The sequence below is a fragment of the Panulirus ornatus genome, chromosome 3, assembly GCF_036320965.1.
Source record: "Panulirus ornatus isolate Po-2019 chromosome 3, ASM3632096v1, whole genome shotgun sequence".
Classification (NCBI taxonomy): domain Eukaryota; kingdom Metazoa; phylum Arthropoda; class Malacostraca; order Decapoda; family Palinuridae; genus Panulirus; species Panulirus ornatus.
The window spans coordinates 65,025,123-65,044,734 of record NC_092226.1 but is presented as its reverse complement, the minus strand read 5'-3'; the positions used below and the strand labels follow the sequence as shown (position 1 = coordinate 65,044,734).

The 19,612-nt window shown below is 41.2% G+C and overlaps 1 protein-coding gene across 45 annotated transcripts in view; it reads left to right on the top strand.

Annotated features, from left to right (window-relative positions):
- LOC139762916 (CUGBP Elav-like family member 1) overlaps window positions 1–19,612 on the top strand; it is a 464,351-nt gene that overhangs the window by 319,006 nt on the left and 125,733 nt on the right. For 32 of the 45 annotated variants that reach the window (XR_011715864.1, XM_071688195.1, XM_071688391.1 and 29 more), the window contains one exon: window positions 17,537–17,674. The exons of 5 other annotated variants lie outside the window; for them this stretch is intronic. Coding sequence is in view for 39 of the 40 variants with exons in the window: in XM_071688195.1 (XP_071544296.1) it covers window positions 17,537–17,674 (138 nt within the window). In the remaining variant the exon portion in view is untranslated. The remainder of the gene's footprint in view (window positions 1–17,536; window positions 17,675–19,612) is intronic. 8 more of the 45 variants (XM_071688328.1, XM_071688286.1, XM_071688541.1 and 5 more) reach the window with 1 other exon arrangement.

Below are 19,612 nucleotides of genomic sequence, written 5' to 3'. Positions count from 1 at the left end.
GTGGGACTGGATATGGATGAATGCAAGTGAGTTTGAATATGTACATATGTATATGGCTGTGTATGTGTAGGTTGATATGTTTATTTATGTATATATGCATGTATGAGCGTGTATATATATGTGTGTGTATGTGAGGGGATGGGTCTTTCCTCGTCTGTTTCCTGGCACTGCCTCGCTAACATGGGAAACGGTGATTAAGTATTAAAAGATATTTATATATTATTTATATTTGCCATTGTACAAAGGCAAAGGGGATAAGAGTGAGTGCTCAAATTACAGAGGTATAAGTTTGATGAGTATTCCATGGAAAGTATGTGGAAGGGTATTGATTGAGAGGGTGAAGGCATGTACAGAGCATCAGATTGGGGAAGAGCAGTGTGGTTTCAGAAGTGGTAGAGAATGTGTGGATCAGGTGTTTGCTTTGAAAAATGTATGAGAAATGCTAAGAAAAGCAAATGGATTTGTATGTAGCATTTATGGATCTGGAGAAAGCATATGATAGAGTTGATAGAGATGCTTTGTGGAAGGTATTAAGAATATATGGTGTGAGAGGTAAGTTGTTAGAAGCAGTGAAAAGTTTTTATCGAGGATGTAAGGCATGTGTATGTGTAGGAAGAGAGGAAAGTGATTGGTTCTCAGTGAATGTAGGTTTGCGGCAGGGGTGTGTGATGTCTCCATGGATGTTTGATTTGTTTATGGATGGGGTTGTTAGGGAGGTGAATGCAAGAGTTTTGGAAAGAGGGGCAAGTATGCAGTCTGTTGTGGATGAGAGAGCTTGGGAAGTGAGTCAGTTGTTGTTTGCTGATGATACAGCACTGGTGGCTGATTCATGTGAGAAACTGCAAAAGCTGGTGACTGAGTTTGGTAAAGTGTGTGAAAGAAGAAAGCTGAGAGTAAATGTGAATAAGAGGAAGGTTATTAGGTACATTAGGGTTGAGGGGCAAGTCAATTGGGAGGTAGGTTTGAATGGAGAAAAACTGGAGGAAGTGAAGTGTTTTAGATATTGGAGAAAAACTGGAGGAAGTGAAGTGTTTTAGATATCTGGGAGTGGATTTGGCAGCGGATGGAACCATGGAAGCGGAAGTGAATCATTGGGTGGGGGAGGGGGCGAAAGTTCTGGAAGCGTTGAAAATGTGTGGAAGTCGAGAATGTTATCTTGTTAAGCAAAAATGGGTATGTTTGAAGGAATAGTGGTTTCAACAATGTTATATGGTTGCGAGGCATGAGCTATAGATAGAGTTGTGCGGAGGAGGGTGGATGTGCTGGAAATGAGATGTTTGAGGACAATATGTGGTGTGAGGTGGTTTGATCGAGTAAGTAATGAAAGGGTAAGAGATATGTGAGGTAATAAGAAGAGTGTGGTTGAGAGAGTAGAAGAGAGTGTGTTGAAATGTTTTGGTCACATGGAGAAAATGAGTGAGGAAAGATTGACCAAGAGGATATATGTGTCAGAGGTGGAGGGAACGAGGAGAAGTGGGAGACCAAATTGGAGGTGGAAAGATGGAGTGAAAAAGATTTTGATTGATCGGGGCCTGAGCATGCAGGAGGGTGAAAGGCGTGCAAGGAATAGAGTGAATTGGAACGATGTGGTATACCGGGGTCGACGTGCTGTCAGTGGGTTGAACGAGGGCATGTGAAACATCTAGGGTAAACCATGGAAAATTTTGTGGTGCCTGGATGTGGAAAGGGAGCTGTGGTTTTGGTGCATTATACATGACAGCTAGAGACTGAGTGTGAACGATTGTGGCCTTTGTTGTCTTTTCCTAGCGCTACCTCGCACACATGCAAGGGGAAAGGGGATTGTCATTTCATGTGTGGCGGGGTGGCAACGGGAATGAATAAGGGCAGACAGTATGAATTATGTACATGTGTATATATGTATATGTCTGTGTGTTTATATGTATGTATACATTGAGATGTATAGGTATGTATATGTGCGTGTGTGGACGTGTATGTACTACATACATGTGTATGTGGGTGTGATGGGCCATTCTTTCATCTGTTTCCTTGCGCTACCTCGCTAACGCGGGAGACAGCGACAAAGTATAATATAAATGAAATAGATAGTATACTTGATCACCAACTACTGCTTCAGTAAGGTAGCACCAGAAAAGACCCATCCACTCATATAAACACACATATGCATACATGCACATGTATGCATAGTACATATATACATACACATGCTAGGGTTTTGGTGCATTACTCATGGCAGCTAGAGACTGACTATGAGCAAATGTGACCCTTTTTTGTCAGTTTTCATGGTGCTGCCTTGCTGAAGCAGGGGGTAGTAGTGCTATTACCTGTGGGATTGGGTAGCACCAGAAAAGGATGAAGGCAAGCAGGTATGAATATGTACATGTGTATATATGTATATGTCTGTGTATGTTGGAAAGGATCACAATTGAGCACATGATCAAGTATATTCCTATGAGTCCACAGGAAAATGAAAAAGATAAGTTCCCAAGTGCACTTTCATGTAATAATCGCATCATCAGGGGAGATGCAAGAAAAAAATGTAATAGTCATTTGATATACTACGAAGAGACATAGCTCGGACGCCAAATGGTAAACAAGTGACCACCCAAATGTAGGTTGGGTGTGTTCAAGTCTGGTTTCAAGCATGTCATAAACTTATTTGTGGACAAGAAGGGAAATTTATGAACAGTTCCCCTTCTTGTCCACATAATAAGTTTATATGTTTGTTACCAGTCTTGAACACACCTGACCTACATTCAGGTAGTCACTTGTTTACCAGATGGTGTCCTAGCTACATCTCTTCATTGTATATCAACTGACAGTTATATTTTTTTCTGTATCTCCCCTAATGATGGGATTATGGGGGCTGGAAACCCCACCTCGTTCATTGTGGTGTCTGAATGTATGTGGATGAAGCAAGATGAGAAGAAAGGTATTATGTTTGAGGAAAGGAACCTGGATGTTTTAGCTCTGAGTGAAATGAAGCTCAAGGGTAAAGGGAAGAGTGGTTTGGGAAAGTCTTGGGAGTAAAGTCAGGCGCTGGGGAGAGAACAAGAGCAGGAGCTGTGGGAGTATGTGATAAAGTGTAAGAAAGTAAAGTCTAGGTTGATGTGGGTAAAACTGGAAGTGGATGGAGAGAGATGGATGATTATTGGTGCCTCTGCACCTGGTCATGAGAAGAAAGACCATGAGAGGCAAGTGTTTTGGGAGCAGGTGATTGAGTGTGTTAGCAGCTTTGATGCATGAGACTGGGGTATAGTGATGGGTGATTTAAATGCGAAGGTGAGTAATGTGGCAGTTGAGGGTATAATTGATGTTCGTGCAGTGTCCAGTGATGTAAATGGAAATGGTGAAGACCTTGTAGATTTGTGTGCTGAAAAAGGACTGGTGATTGGGAATACCTGGTTTAAAAAGAGATATGCATAAGTATACCTATGTGAGTAGGAGAGAGGGTCAAAGGGCGTTATTGGATTATGTGTTATTTAATAGGCGTTTAAAAGAGAAACTTTGGATGTTAATGGTGCTGAGAGGGGCAGTTGGAGGGATGTCTGATCACTATCTTGTGGGGGCAAAGGTGCAGATTTGTAGAAGTTTCCAAAAAAGAAGAGAGAATGTTGGGGAGAAGAGAGTGGTGAGAGTAAGTGAACTTGGAAAGGAGACTTGTGTGAGGAAGTATCAGGAGAGATTGAGTGTAGAATGGTAAAAGGTGAGAGCAAATGACATGAGGGGAGTGGGTGAGGAATGGGATGTGTTCAGGGAAGCAGTGATGGCTTGTGCAAAAGATGCCTGTGGCATGAGAAAGGTGGGAGGTGGGCAGATTAGAAAGGGTATTGAGTGGTGGGAGGAAGAAATAAGGTTTTTAATGAAAAGAAAAAGAGAGGTTTTGGAGATACAAGGAAATGTCAAATACTGGGGAAAAGTTAGATAAAGCACCCCGGAGGCAAGAAAGGGAAGAGGTGAAAAAGAGGGGAAATAGAGTTGGGGTGGAAAAGTATCATTAAATTTTATGGAGATTGAAAAAAATGTTTTGGAAGGAGGTAAATGACATGCATAAGACAAAGATCAAATGGGGAAAATCAGGGAAATTTGGGGGAAGTGGGGGGGAATAACAATAGTGATGGGGTGAGGAGAGCAGTGGTATTTTGGGGGGGGTTTGTTAATGTTTTGATGATATATGGCAGATATAGGTGTTTTGGTCGGGGTGGGTGCGAAGGAGGGGCAGGAAGAAGTTTTTGGAAACAGAGAAAGGTAGGAAAAGCTTTTTCGGAAAATGAAATCTGGCAAGGCAGCGGATTTGGATGGTATTGCAGCAGAATTATTAAAAAAGTGGGTGAATTTGTTGTTGATTGGTTTGGGAAGGAAATTCAACATATGTATGGATCATGGGAATGTGAGGATTGGGAAATGCTTATAGAGTGCAAATTGTACAAAAGGGAAAGGGGGGTAAAGGTATCTTTAAACTACACAGGGATAAGTTTGCGATATTTTCCCGGAAATTTTTTTATGGGAGGGAAATTGATTGAGGTGTAAAGGCATGACAAGCATCAATTGGGGGAAGAGCAGTGTGGGTTTTTTTGAAGTGGTAGAGGTGGTGAATCAGGTGTTTGCTTTGAAGATTGTATGTGAGAAATACTTTAAAAAAAAAAAGGGTTTGTATTTCATTTTTTGGTACGGAAAGGGAATAAGGGTTGATAGAGATGCTTTGTGGAAAGTTTTAAATGATATTGGCGGGGGGTAAGGTTCTAAACAGTGAAATGTTTTCCCAAGGAGTAAGGCATGTGTACGAGAGGAAAAAGAGTGATTGGTTTCCCGATGAATATGGTTTACGGCGAGAAAGGGGGTCCCTTTTTTGATTAAGTTTTATGGGTGGGGTGTTAGGAAAGGTAAAGCAAGAGGGGGGGGAGACAGTCTGTTGTGGATGAGAGAGCTTGGGAAGTGAGTCAGTTGTTGTTTGCTGATGATACAGCACTGGTGGCTGATTCATGTGAGAAACTGCAAAAGCTGGTGACTGAGTTTGGTAAAGTGTGTGAAAGAAGAAAGCTGAGAGTAAATGTGAATAAGAGGAAGGTTATTAGGTACATTAGGGTTGAGGGGCAAGTCAATTGGGAGGTAGGTTTGAATGGAGAAAAACTGGAGGAAGTGAAGTGTTTTAGATATTGGAGAAAAACTGGAGGAAGTGAAGTGTTTTAGATATCTGGGAGTGGATTTGGCAGCGGATGGAACCATGGAAGCGGAAGTGAATCATTGGGTGGGGGAGGGGCGAAAGTTCTGGAAGCGTTGAAATGTGTGGAAGTCGAGAATGTTATCTTGTTAAGCAAAAATGGGTATGTTTGAAGGAATAGTGGTTTCAACAATGTTATATGGTTGCGAGGCATGAGCTATAGATAGAGTTGTGCGGAGGAGGGTGGATGTGCTGGAAATGAGATGTTTGAGGACAATATGTGGTGTGAGGTGGTTTGATCGAGTAAGTAATGAAAGGGTAAGAGATATGTGAGGTAATAAGAAGAGTGTGGTTGAGAGAGTAGAAGAGAGTGTGTTGAAATGTTTTGGTCACATGGAGAAAATGAGTGAGGAAAGATTGACCAAGAGGATATATGTGTCAGAGGTGGAGGGAACGAGGAGAAGTGGGAGACCAAATTGGAGGTGGAAAGATGGAGTGAAAAAGATTTTGATTGATCGGGGCCTGAGCATGCAGGAGGGTGAAAGGCGTGCAAGGAATAGAGTGAATTGGAACGATGTGGTATACCGGGGTCGACGTGCTGTTAGCGGGTTGAACGAGGGCATGTGAAACATCTAGGGTAAACCATGGAAAATTTTGTGGTGCCTGGATGTGGAAAGGGAGCTGTGGTTTTGGTGCATTATACATGACAGCTAGAGACTGAGTGTGAACGATTGTGGCCTTTGTTGTCTTTTCCTAGCGCTACCTCGCACACATGCAAGGGGAAAGGGGATTGTCATTTCATGTGTGGCGGGGTGGCAACGGGAATGAATAAGGGCAGACAGTATGAATTATGTACATGTGTATATATGTATATGTCTGTGTGTTTATATGTATGTATACATTGAGATGTATAGGTATGTATATGTGCGTGTGTGGACGTGTATGTACTACATACATGTGTATGTGGGTGTGATGGGCCATTCTTTCATCTGTTTCCTTGCGCTACCTCGCTAACGCGGGAGACAGCGACAAAGTATAATATAAATGAAATAGATAGTATACTTGATCACCAACTACTGTTTCAGTAAGGTAGCACCAGAAAAGACCCATCCACTCATATAAACACACATATGCATACATGCACATGTATGCATAGTACATATATACATACACATGCTAGGGTTTTGGTGCATTACTCATGGCAGCTAGAGACTGACTATGAGCAAATGTGACCCTTTTTTGTCAGTTTTCATGGTGCTGCCTTGCTGAAGCAGGGGGTAGTAGTGCTATTACCTGTGGGATTGGGTAGCACCAGAAAAGGATGAAGGCAAGCAGGTATGAATATGTACATGTGTATATATGTATATGTCTGTGTATGTTGGAAAGGATCACAATTGAGCACATGATCAAGTATATTCCTATGAGTCCACAGGAAAATGAAAAAGATAAGTTCCCAAGTGCACTTTCATGTAATAATCGCATCATCAGGGGAGATGCAAGAAAAAAATGTAATAGTCATTTGATATACTACGAAGAGACATAGCTCGGACGCCAAATGGTAAACAAGTGACCACCCAAATGTAGGTTGGGTGTGTTCAAGTCTGGTTTCAAGCATGTCATAAACTTATTTGTGGACAAGAAGGGAAATTTATGAACAGTTCCCCTTCTTGTCCACATAATAAGTTTATATGTTTGTTACCAGTCTTGAACACACCTGACCTACATTCAGGTAGTCACTTGTTTACCAGATGGTGTCCTAGCTACATCTCTTCATTGTATATCAACTGACAGTTATATTTTTTTCTGTATCTCCCCTAATGATGGGATTATGGGGGCTGGAAACCCCACCTCGTTCATTGTGGTGTCTGAATGTATGTGGATGAAGCAAGATGAGAAGAAAGGTATTATGTTTGAGGAAAGGAACCTGGATGTTTTAGCTCTGAGTGAAATGAAGCTCAAGGGTAAAGGGGAAGAGTGGTTTGGGAAAGTCTTGGGAGTAAAGTCAGGCGCTGGGGAGAGAACAAGAGCAGGAGCTGTGGGAGTATGTGATAAAGTGTAAGAAAGTAAAGTCTAGGTTGATGTGGGTAAAACTGGAAGTGGATGGAGAGAGATGGATGATTATTGGTGCCTCTGCACCTGGTCATGAGAAGAAAGACCATGAGAGGCAAGTGTTTTGGGAGCAGGTGATTGAGTGTGTTAGCAGCTTTGATGCATGAGACTGGGGTATAGTGATGGGTGATTTAAATGCGAAGGTGAGTAATGTGGCAGTTGAGGGTATAATTGATGTTCGTGCAGTGTCCAGTGATGTAAATGGAAATGGTGAAGACCTTGTAGATTTGTGTGCTGAAAAAGGACTGGTGATTGGGAATACCTGGTTTAAAAAGAGATATGCATAAGTATACCTATGTGAGTAGGAGAGAGGGTCAAAGGGCGTTATTGGATTATGTGTTATTTAATAGGCGTTTAAAAGAGAAACTTTGGATGTTAATGGTGCTGAGAGGGGCAGTTGGAGGGATGTCTGATCACTATCTTGTGGGGGCAAAGGTGCAGATTTGTAGAAGTTTCCAAAAAAGAAGAGAGAATGTTGGGGAGAAGAGAGTGGTGAGAGTAAGTGAACTTGGAAAGGAGACTTGTGTGAGGAAGTATCAGGAGAGATTGAGTGTAGAATGGTAAAAGGTGAGAGCAAATGACATGAGGGGAGTGGGTGAGGAATGGGATGTGTTCAGGGAAGCAGTGATGGCTTGTGCAAAAGATGCCTGTGGCATGAGAAAGGTGGGAGGTGGGCAGATTAGAAAGGGTATTGAGTGGTGGGAGGAAGAAATAAGGTTGTTAATGAAAGAGAAAAGAGAGGTGTTTGGATGATACAAGGAAATAGTGCAAATGACTGGGAAATGTATAGATGAAAGCACCAGGAGGTCAAGAGGAAGGTGTAAGAGGTGAAAAAGAGGGCAAATGAGAGTTGGGGTGAGATAGTATCATTAAATTTTATGGAGATTGAAAAGATGTTTTGGAAGGAGGTAAATGACATGCATAAGACAAGAGATCAAATGGGAACATCAGTGAATTGGGCAAGTGGGGAGGTAATAACAAATAGTGATGGAGTGAGGAGATGCAGTGAGTATTGTGAAGGTTTGTTGAATGTGTTTGATGATATAGTGGCAGATATAGGGTGTTTTGGTCGGGGTGGTGTGCGAAGTGAGAGGGTCAGGAAGAATGTTTTGGGAAACAGAGAAGAGGTAGTGAAAGCTTTGCGGAAGATGAAATCTGGCAAGGCAGCGGATTTGGATGGTATTGCAGCAGAATTTATTAAAAAAGTGGGTGAATTTGTTGTTGATTGGTTGGTAAGGAAATTCAACATATGTATGGATCATGGTGAAGTGCCTGAGGATTGGCAGAATGCTTATAGAGTGCTATTGTACAAAGGCAAAGGGGATAAAGGTGAGTCTTCAAACTACACAGGCATAAGTTTGCTGAGTATTCCTGGGAAATTATATGGGAGGGCATTGATTGAGAGTGTAAAGGCATGTACAGAGCATCAGATTGGGGAAGAGCAGTGTGGTTTCAGAAGTGGTAGAGGATGTGTGAATCAGGTGTTTGCTTTGAAGATTGTATGTGAGAAATACTTAGAAAAACAAATGGATTTGTATGTAGCATTTATGGTACTGGAGAAGGCATATGATAGGGTTGATAGAGATGCTTTGTGGAAAGTTTTAAGTGTATATTGTGCGGGTGGTAAGTTGCTAGAAGCAGTGAAATGTTTTCCCAAGGATGTAAGGCATGTGTACGAGTAGGAAAAGAGGAGTGATTGGTTCCCGATGAATATCGGTTTACGGCAGAGGTAAGTGAAGTCCCCATTGTTGATTAAGTTTATATGGATGGGGTGGTTAGGAAGGTAAATGCAAGAGGGGGGCGAGTATGCAGCCTGTTGTGGATGTGAGCGCCTGGGAAGTAAGTCACTCGTTGTTTGCCGGTGATTCAGCTGTAGTGTCTGATTTAGGTGAGAAACTGCAGAAGTTGGTGACTGAGTTTAGTAAAGTGTGTGAAAGGAGAATGTTGAGTGTAAGTGTGAATAAGAGCAAGGTTATTAGGTTCAGTAGGGTTGAGGGACAAGTTAATTAGGATGTAAGTTTTAATGGAGAAAAATTGAAGAAATTGAATTGTTTTAGATATCTAGGAGTGGACTTAGCAGCGGAAGGAAACATGGAAGCAGAAGTGAGTCACATGGTGGGGGAGGGGGCAAAGGTTCTGGTTCTGGGAGTGCTGAAGAATGTGTGGAAGGCAATAATGTTATCTCGTAGAGCAAAAATGGGTATTTTTAAAGGATGTGAAGGGAACGTGGAGAAGTGGGAGACCAAATTGGAGGTGGAAAAATGGAGTGAAAAAGATTTTGAGTGATCAGGGCCTGTACATGCAGGAGGGTGAAAGGCATGCTAGGAATAGAGTGAATTAGAATGATGTCGTATACTGGGGTCAACGTGCTGTCAGTGGATCGAACCAGGGTGTGTGAAGCATCTGGGGTAAACCATGGAAAGTTTTGTGGGGCCTGGATGTGGAAAGGGAGCTGTGGTTTTGGTGCATCATACATGACAGCTAGAGACTGAGTGTGAACGAATGTGGCCTTTGTTGTCTTTTCTTAGCACTACCTTGCGCGCATGCAGGGGGGAAGGGGGTTGTCATTTCATGTGTGGCAGGGTGGCGACGGGAATGAATAAAGGCAGCATGTATGAATTATGTACATGTGTATATATGTATATGTCTTTGTATGTATATATATGTATATGTTGAAATGTATAGGTATGTATATGTGCAAGTGTAGACGTATATGTATGTACATGTGTATGTGGGTGTGTTGGGGCATTCTTTCGTCTGTTTCCTTGCGCTACCTCGCTAACGCGGGAGACAGCGACAAAGTATAATGAATAGATAGATAAATAATGATGAGTGTTTGAAAGGAGAAAGTTGGCAGGAAATGTGGATAAGAGCAAGGTATTAGGTTCATTAGGGTTGAGAGACAAGTTGGTTAGGATGTAAGTTTGAATGGAGAAAAATTGGAAGTGAAGTGTTTTAGATATCTGGGAGTGGACTTAGAAGCAAATGAAACCATGGAAGCAGAAGTGAGTCACAGGGTGGGAGAGGAGGCAAAGGTTCTAGGAGCGTTGAAGAATGTGTGGAAGGAGAGAACGTTATCTCGGAGAGCAAAAATGGGTATGTCTAAAGAATAGTATTTCCAACAATTATGTGTTTGCCAGGCATGGGCTATAGGTAGGGTTGCACAGAGGAGGGTGGATGAATTGGGAATGAAATGTTTGAGGATATTGTATGGTGTAAGTAATGAAAGGGTAAGAGAGATATCTGGAAATAAAAAGAGTGGTTGAGAGAGCAGAAGAGGGTGTGTTGAAATGGTTTGGACATATGGAGAGAATGAGTGAGGAAAGATTGACAAAGAGGATATATGTGTCAAGAGGTGAAGGGAACATGGAGAAGCGGGAGACCAAATTGGAGATGGAAGGATGGAGTGAATAGGATTTAGAGCGATCAGGGCCTGAACGTTCATACAGAAAGGTGAGAAGTGTGCAAGGAATAGAGTGAATTGGAATAATGTGGTATACTGGGGTCGACGTGCTGTCAGTGGACTGAACCAGGGCATGTGAAGCATCTAGGGTAAACCATGGAAAGGTCTGTGGGGCCTGAATGTGGAAAGGGAATTGTGGCTTCGGTTCATTGCACATGACAGCTAGAGACTAAGTGTGAACGAATGTAGAATTTTTGCCTGTTTTCCTGGCTATTCCTTGCTGAAGCAGAGGGTAGCGACACTATTTCCTGTGCGGCAAGGAAGCAACAGAAATGGATGTAGGCAAGCAAGTATGAATATGTACATGTGTATATATGTATATGTATGTATGTTGATATGTATATGTATATACGTATATGTGTGTGCATGGGTGTTTTATGTGTATATGAGTGGATGGGCCATTCTTTGTTTCCTGGAGCTACCTCGTTAACATGGGAAACAGTGGTTGAGTATAATGAATATATAAATGTATTTGTGGAATTTATGAAAGAAGGGGGTGACTGTGTTGTTGATTGGTTGGTAAGGATATTCAAAGTATGTATGGAGCATGGTGAAGTGCCTGAGGATTGGTGGAATGCATGCATAGTACCATTGTACAAAGGTAAAGGGGATAAAGGTGAGTGTTCAAATTACTGAGGCATACGTTTGTTGAGTATTCCTGGGAAATTTTATGGGAGAGTATTGATTGAGAGGGTAAAGGCATGTACAGAGCATCAGATTGGGATGAGCAGTATTGTTTCAGAAGTGGTAGAGGATGTGTGGATCAGGTGTTTGCTTTCAAAAAAGTATGTAAGAAATACTTAGAAAAACAGATGGATTTATATGTAGCATTAATGGATATGGAGAAGACATATGATAGGGTTGATAGAGATGCTTTGTGGAAGGTTTTAAGAGTATATGACATGGGAGGTAAGTTGCTAGAAGCAGTGAAAAGGTTTTATCAATGATGTAAGGCACATGTATGAGTAGGAAGAGAGGAAAGTGATTGGTTCCCATTGAATATCGGTTTTTGGCAGGGGTGCGTGATGTCTCCATGGTTGTTTAATTTGTTTATGGATGGATGGGGTTGTTAGGGAGATGAATGCAAGAGTTTTAGAGAGAGGGGCAAGTATGAAGTCTGTTGTGGATGAGAGGGCCTGGGAAGTGAGTGAGTTGTTGTTCGCTGATGATACTGCGCTGGTGGCTGATTCTGGTGAGAAGCTACGGAAGTTGGTGTCTGAGTTTGGTAAAGTGTGTGAAAGAAGAAAGTTGAGAGTAAATGTGAACAAGAGCAAGGTTATTAGGTTCAGGGATGAGTTATTTGGAAGGTAAGTTTGAGTGGAGAAAAACTGGAGGAGTGAAATGTTTTAGATATCTGGGAGTGGATTTGGCAGCGGATGGAACCATGGAAGCGGAAGTGAATCATAGGGTGGGGGAGGAGGTGAAAGTTCTAGGAGCGTTGAATGTGTGGATGTCAAGAACATTATCTCGGAAAGCAAAAATGGGTATGTTTGAAGGAATAGTGGTTCCAACAATGTTATATGGTTGTGAGGCATGGGCTATAGATAGGGTTGTGTGGAGGAGGCTGAATGTGTTGGAAATGAAATGTTTGAGGACAGTATGTGGTGTGAGGTGGTTTGATCAAATGAGCAATGAAAGGGTAAGAGAAATGTGTGGTAATAAAAAGAGTGTGGTTGAGACAGCAGAAGAGGGTGTATTGAAATGGTTTGGACACATGGAAAGAATGAGTGATGAAAGATTGACAGAGAGGATATTTGTGTCAGAGTTGGAGGGAAGAAGGAGAAGTGGGAGACCAAATTGGAGGTGGAAGGATGGAGTGAAAAAGATTTCTTCATACTATTCGCCATTTCCCGCATTAGCGAGGTAGCATTAAGAACAAAGGACTGAGCCTTGGAGGGAATATCCTCTCTTGGCCCTTCTCTGTTCCTCTTCAGGAAAATTAAAAAAATGAGAGGGGAGGATTTCCAGCAAATAATGTGAATATGAAAATATAAATTTCTTTTCTTTCATACTATTCGCCATTTCCCGCTATAGCGAGGTAGCGTTAAGAACAGAGGACTGGGCCTTTGAGGGAATATCCTCACCTGGCCCCCTTCTCTGTTCCATCTTTTTTGGGGAAAAAAAGAGAGGGGAGGATTTCCAGCCCCTTGCTCCCTTCCCTTTTAGTCACCTTCTTCGACACACAGGGAATATGTGGGAAGTATTCTTTCTCCCCTATCCCCAGGGATGAAAAAAAAAAAATATATATATATATATTCTTTTTTTTTCTTTCATACTATTCGCCATTTCCCGCATCAGCGAGGTAGCGTTAAGAACAGAGGACTGGGCCTCTGAGGAAACATCCTCACCCGGCCCCCTTCTCTGTTCCTTCCTTTGGGGAAAAAAAAAAAAAAAAAAAAAAACGAGAGGGGAAGATTTCCAGCCCCCCGCTCCCTTCCCTTTTAGTCGCCTTCTACGACACGCAGGGAATACGTGGGAAGTATTCTTTCTCCCCTATCCCCAGGGATATATATATATATATATATATATATATATATATATATATATATATATATATATATATATAATATAAATAAATATATATTTTTTAATTTTGATTTGTCGCTGTCTCCCGCGTTAGCGAGATAGCGCAAGGAAACAGACGAAAGAATGGCCCAACCCACCCACATACACATGTATAGACATACATGTCCACACATGCAAATATGCAAACCTATACATCTCAACGTATACCTATATATACACACACAGACATATACATATATACACATGTACATAATTCATACTGTTTGCCTTTATTCATTCCCTTCGCCACCCCGCCACACATGAAATAACAACCCCCTCCCCCCCTCATGTGTGCGAGGTAGCGCCAGGAAAAGACGACAAAGGCCCCATTCGTTCACACTCAGTCTCTAGCTGTCATGTAATAATGCACCAAAACCACAGCTCCCTTTCCACATCCAGGCCCCACAGAACTTTCCGTGATTTACCCGAGACGCTTCACATGCCCTGGTTCAATCCATTGACAGCACGTCGACCCTAGTATACCACAGCGTTCCAATTCACTCTATTCCATGCACGCCTTTCACCCTCCTGCATGTTCAGGCCCCAGTCACTCAAAATCTTTTTCACTCCATCCTTCCACCTACAATTTGGTCTCCCACTTCTCCTCGTTCCCTCCACCTCTGACACATATATCCTCTTTGTTAATCTTTCCTCACTCATTCTCTCCATGTGACCAAACCATTTCAAAACACCTTCTTCAGCTCTCTCAACCACTCTTTTTATTACCACACATCTCTCTTACCTTATTATTACTTACTCGATCAAACCACCTCACACCACATATTGTCCTCAAACATCTCATTTCCAGTACATCCACCCTCCTGCACACAACCCTATCCATAGCTCACGCCTCGCAACTATACAACATTGTTGGAACCACCATTCCTTCAAACATACCCATTTTTGCTTTCTGAGAAAATGTTCTCGACTTCCACACATTCTTCAAGGCTCCCAGAACTTTCGCCCCCTCCCCCACCCTATGATTCACTTCCGCTTCCATGGTTTCATCCGCTGCCAGATCCACTCCCAGATATCTAAAGCACTTCCTCCAGCTTTTCTCCATTCAAACTTACCTCCCAATTGACTTGACCCTCAACCCTACTGTACCTAATAACCTTGCTCTTATATATATATTTGGGCTATGGATAGAGTTGTGCGGAGGAGGGTGGATGTGCTGGAAATGAGATGTTTGAGGACAATATGTGGTGTGAGGTGGTTTGATCAAGTAAGTAATAATAGCGTAAGAGAGATGTGTGGTAATAAAAAGAGTGTGGTTGAGAGAGCAGAAGAGGGTGTTTTGAAATGGTTTGGTCACATGGAGATAATGAATGAGGAAAGATTGACCAAGATTTTGAGTGATCAGGGGCCTGAACATGCAGGAGGGTGAAAGGTGTGCAAGGAATAGAGTGAATTGGATCGATGTGGTATACCGGGGTCGACGTGCTGTCAATGGATTGAATCAGGGCATGTGAAGCATCTGGGGTAAACCATGGAAAGTTCTGTGGGGCCTGGATGTGGAAAGGGAGCTGTGGTTTCGGGCATTATTGCATGACAGCTGGAGACTGAGTGTGAACAAATGTGGCCTTTGTTGTCTTTTCCTAGCGCTACCTCGCACACATGAGGGGGAGGGGGATGTTATTCCATGTGTGGCGAGGTGGCGATGGGAATGAATAAAGGCAGACAGTGTGAATTGTGTGCATGTGTGTATTTGTATGTGTCTGTGTGTGTATATATATGTGTACATTGAGATGTATGGTTATGTAGATTTGTATGTGTGGATGTGTTATGTATATACATGTGTATGGGGGTTGGTTGGGCCATTTCTTTCGTCTGTTTCCTTGCGCTACCTCGCAAACGCGGGAGACAGCAACAAAGCAAAACAAGTAAATAAATAATATATATTACTTGATCACCATTTCCCGCGACATGTGAAGTATCCCCAGGAAACAGACGAAGAAAGACCCATCCACTCATATCCACACATATGTACATACATATATAGCATTTATGTATGGTATGGCTTTTATTAGGGCCTCAGCTGCCCATGCCATCTCAGTTAATATAAAGAAGTCCATTACATAATATTACTTTTATTAAATTTCCTCAATAAAAAAATTTGGGATATAGTGGAATTTGGTTTCTTATGAATGACCCTCACCTCAGTTAGTCTGGTGGATTGAGGGTTCACTCTAATAACAACTTGACTTTAAGTGATAGGAAGCTGATAATGAAATTATTCAGTGTATTTAAAAGCAGAATTGAGTGCTCCTATGTCACCATCTAAGGAAGTTAAAAGTAATAAGCTGGAGAGAGCTCAGAATTGTCCAAGTAGATTTGAGAAAGTGAAATATGATTTCTTTATTTCCTAACCTTGGGACCTTCTTTATGGTGATTCTACAGCTTCAAGGCTGCAGGAAAGAAATGTTGGACACCTTTGAAATGAGAAGTTCCCTGACATCTTTGTACTTATTTTCATGTACTAATGATGGTACAGCTTTGCCTAAGGTGACTTTTCAAATGTGGCTTAACCACTTCAGGTAAAATCATGTATCACTGAGGAAGTGGAACACAGTGTGTCATGAAGGATTGAAAACTTGAAATATCCAGTCAGGAATGAAGAAGAGATAATTATATGATTATGTATGTATGGCAGCATACAAAAGGAATTAAAGAAAATGTTTTAGGATTAAAAACTCCACAGCATGGAAGAAAAAAGTAATCAAATCACAAGAATCTTGCTAGATACGGTTTATAAGAAATATACCAAACAAAAATTTATTCTAGGGCCCAGTAAGATAGCTGGGGAAGGAGGAGAGACTCTTCAGTATTTTACCCATTGGATTTGAGAAATCAGCTAGGAATGATTACTGAAACCTTCAACCCATTGACTGCAGTTTTTGATAGATTTGAAAAGAATTTTCTTGTTCTGTCTTATTATTGGAAAGCTTTTTTCTGAAAAGCATTGTATTCTTATCAGTATAGTAACACGCTACTTGCGTGTGATGAAATTGTTAAATGTTCAAGCTTTATCCCTATCAAGTGTATGAAGCATCCCCTTAACTGTAATGTATGCATGTCTCATTATGCAGTCATGATATAATGCCCAATAACATGTGTTCCATTATTATGCATTTGTTTACTTTAGTCATATAAATCTGTCTACATTACCTACATCTTCTTTGCTGCCTGGGAAGCACAATAATGATACACAACATTTTAATGGTTACTAAGTAACTTGAGTAAAAGAAGAAAATATGGGTGAAGCATTGTCTGCATTGCGAGTAGATACTTCCTGACACGCTACTCGTTTGGTCAGTGTACTCGTGATTTTTAAGTGCCCCAAACTATATATGTCACAGCCTTAGTTAACTACCGGTAGTATTCAGTGCATTGTGTAGGATATCAGCTTCAGTGAGTTAAGAGAACCCCAGAGAAATGGTGAAAAGTGTTACACATGAACCCAAGATAAGAGGCATCATTGCTGTTTGTGTAGCATCAGAGAATGACACTACAATAAAGTAACTACAATAAAGTATTGTGAAACAAGAATGAGACTAGGTGAACACACATGCTAACCGTTCTCAGTGGCAAGATCAACTTTTAGTTACTTTTTGTTAGGTAGGTACTCAGCTCTCTCTCTCTCTCTGTCCCTTTCTGCCCCCCTCCCTCTCTCCCTCTCCCTCTCTCCCTATCCCTCTCTCCCTCCCTCTCTCTCTCCCTTGCTCCCTCCCTCCCCCCCCCTCTCTCCCTCCCTCTCTCTCTCCCTTGCTTCCTCCCCCCCCCCCCTCTCTCTCTCTCTCTCTCTCTCTCTCTCTCTCTCTCTCTCTCTCTCTGCCTTTTTTTTTTTTTTTTTTTTTTTTTTTATATTGAGCAAGGCCTGCTTGTAAACCTTCCAAGAGTTATGTCATATGGAAATCAGTATTATGTGATTATTATAAATATGACAAGTGTATTTATGTAAATCGATCTACCTTTGTATATCATTATTTACTCATAAGTATTTACCTAATGTTTTCATGAACGTAAAGATACAGGTAAAATGGACTCTGTTTTCTTGTTGAAGTTTATTTTGGAAAGAACAACAAAACCAGCTGTTATGTCACTGTACAGTGTCGCTCATTCATTGCAATTAACCATCACCCTGTAGATGAGACAGTCCTTAAGTGTGATAATTTTTATAACTCTACATCCTCTTCCTATGAATTTAATATCCATGTCTGTGTGCCCGACTAACATTGGTGGTGTGTGTTCATGCACAGGGTTGGGTGTGAACGTGCAGAACCTAGCGTCACTGGCAGCCATGACTGGTGGCAGCACAACGGGACTTCAAGCTCTCACTCAGCCAGGTATCACATTCCCTACCTCTCCCAGCTCTCCCTTCACTCTCAACGACCAAGGTATCACTCACAGCCATTCCTGAATCTCCACTCTCTCTCTCAATAAATTTCTCTTCAATTGCATTTTTGAGCTGATTCAAAAGATATCTTTAACCTTTATTCCAACACTGTTACTAATACTTGGTTACATGTCTTTAATGAAATTATTTTCTTTACTTTACTAGCTTTATTTTTGTTTAAAATCAATTTGCTAACCCTCAATTCTTCGCACTACTTTCACATTGTTATAGCACATACCTTTGTAGTTGCTTTATTAATGTTAAACTGTATGGTTTTAACTGTGTATAGAATTAAGAATCTTTTGTGCCACGAAGGATTATGTATTATTTAACCAGAATTTTGTTTATAAGAAGCCAGGCATTTGTGCTATACATTCTTCAAGTTAGAGCTTGTAATTCTGATTGTTTATGCTAAGTTATACCTAACTTATGTTTGCACTTTGGTTGGTGTTACTTTAAAAACTTCTAGGCCAAATGGGAGTCTTGAGCATTAATGATGCTTGCAGCCAAGGTTTGACACTTATATCTCAAGTACTATCAACATAAAACTTTCTGAGGTCACATGTTGAATGTTTCAAAATTCAAATTAGGTATTAGGTATATGGAGAATGACTGTTATAAAATCATCTTAGATCCCATTACCAGTGCAACTGTAATGAAGCTAGGTTCAGTCTGTTGTTATACCCAAAGGTTAGCCACTTGAATCCCACTGGTCGCCTAAAGACCCATATTGTCTTCTAAAAATCTACCCAGTTGTTGAATTAATGAAGTGTAGAATTAGTCTTTCCAATTAATGACTTTTTTTAAGTAAGTCTGTTCTATCCTATGGAAACATAGTTGTTGGTAGGAAACCACCAACCAGTACTTCCCACCTGAGTATCAGGGAGTAAGTGATGTTTGCATAGTGAGCCAGCACTTCAGTACCTGTCATATTGAACTTCTCTGACCCAGGTAGCTGTCTTTTCTTTCGGCCTCATCCACACATGGACTGCTGGCTTTCTATCCACAAACATACAAAGTCTCCTTGTCACACATAACACTTAACTAAATCTTCATGATTCTAGATTTTCCTGTTGATAACCTAGTGTGCTAGCCTTGCCAATTTAGGAAAATGTTAGAAGCAGTAGACAGAAGTAGTAGGTAGGAACTTTAGGCTGGAGCACTAGGTAGAATTTACGTAGTAGCAGGTAAGAACATTAGGCAGGAGCATTAGGTCGAAGTAGTAGGTTGGAACATTAGGTACAAGTAGTTGGTAGAACATTAGGTAGAAGCCTCTGAAAACACTGCACTAGAGTTGCCCAGTGCCAGTGGCCTGTTATGGTTAAGGCACTGAAGGCTAAGAATTGGCACTGGAGTTCACCATTTATGGAGACCCTTTTGCTTTGGCCACCCCATTAAGGGAATTCCTTAAGGGAGCAGGCATCAGAGATATAGATAGATAATACCCATGGTAGTTACAGTGTTCATGATGGTTATATTTCAGCTGTTCTTTAGATGAGTGTTTCTTAAGTTTTTCCATCCTTCACCACTCTATGTATATGAATGAATTCTTTGCAATATCCACTAACCCAGTAATATGCCTTAAGGTTTTTGACAAATTGTTATGAATGATGGCAGTTAGATTAAATGGTTATTGATATATGCTAACTTATAGTTTCTTATTCACACCAGTTGAAGTGGCCTAACTCACTAAAGCTAGTTAGGGGAATTACAAGGCTTTGTTGAAATGATTTATCACTGATCACTTTCTTTGATTTAAAAAGAATATGGCAACACTGAGGCAGAACCCCCATTCAGGCATGCTATGCCCACAGGGTTAAAATGATCCTGAATGTCTCGCGTCCCCCATAAAACATGCTGCCATAGATGACATTTAATGTTAGCTTTGTTCATATTTTCGTAACTTCTGCATGTCTGTAACTACCACATGTATATGTAT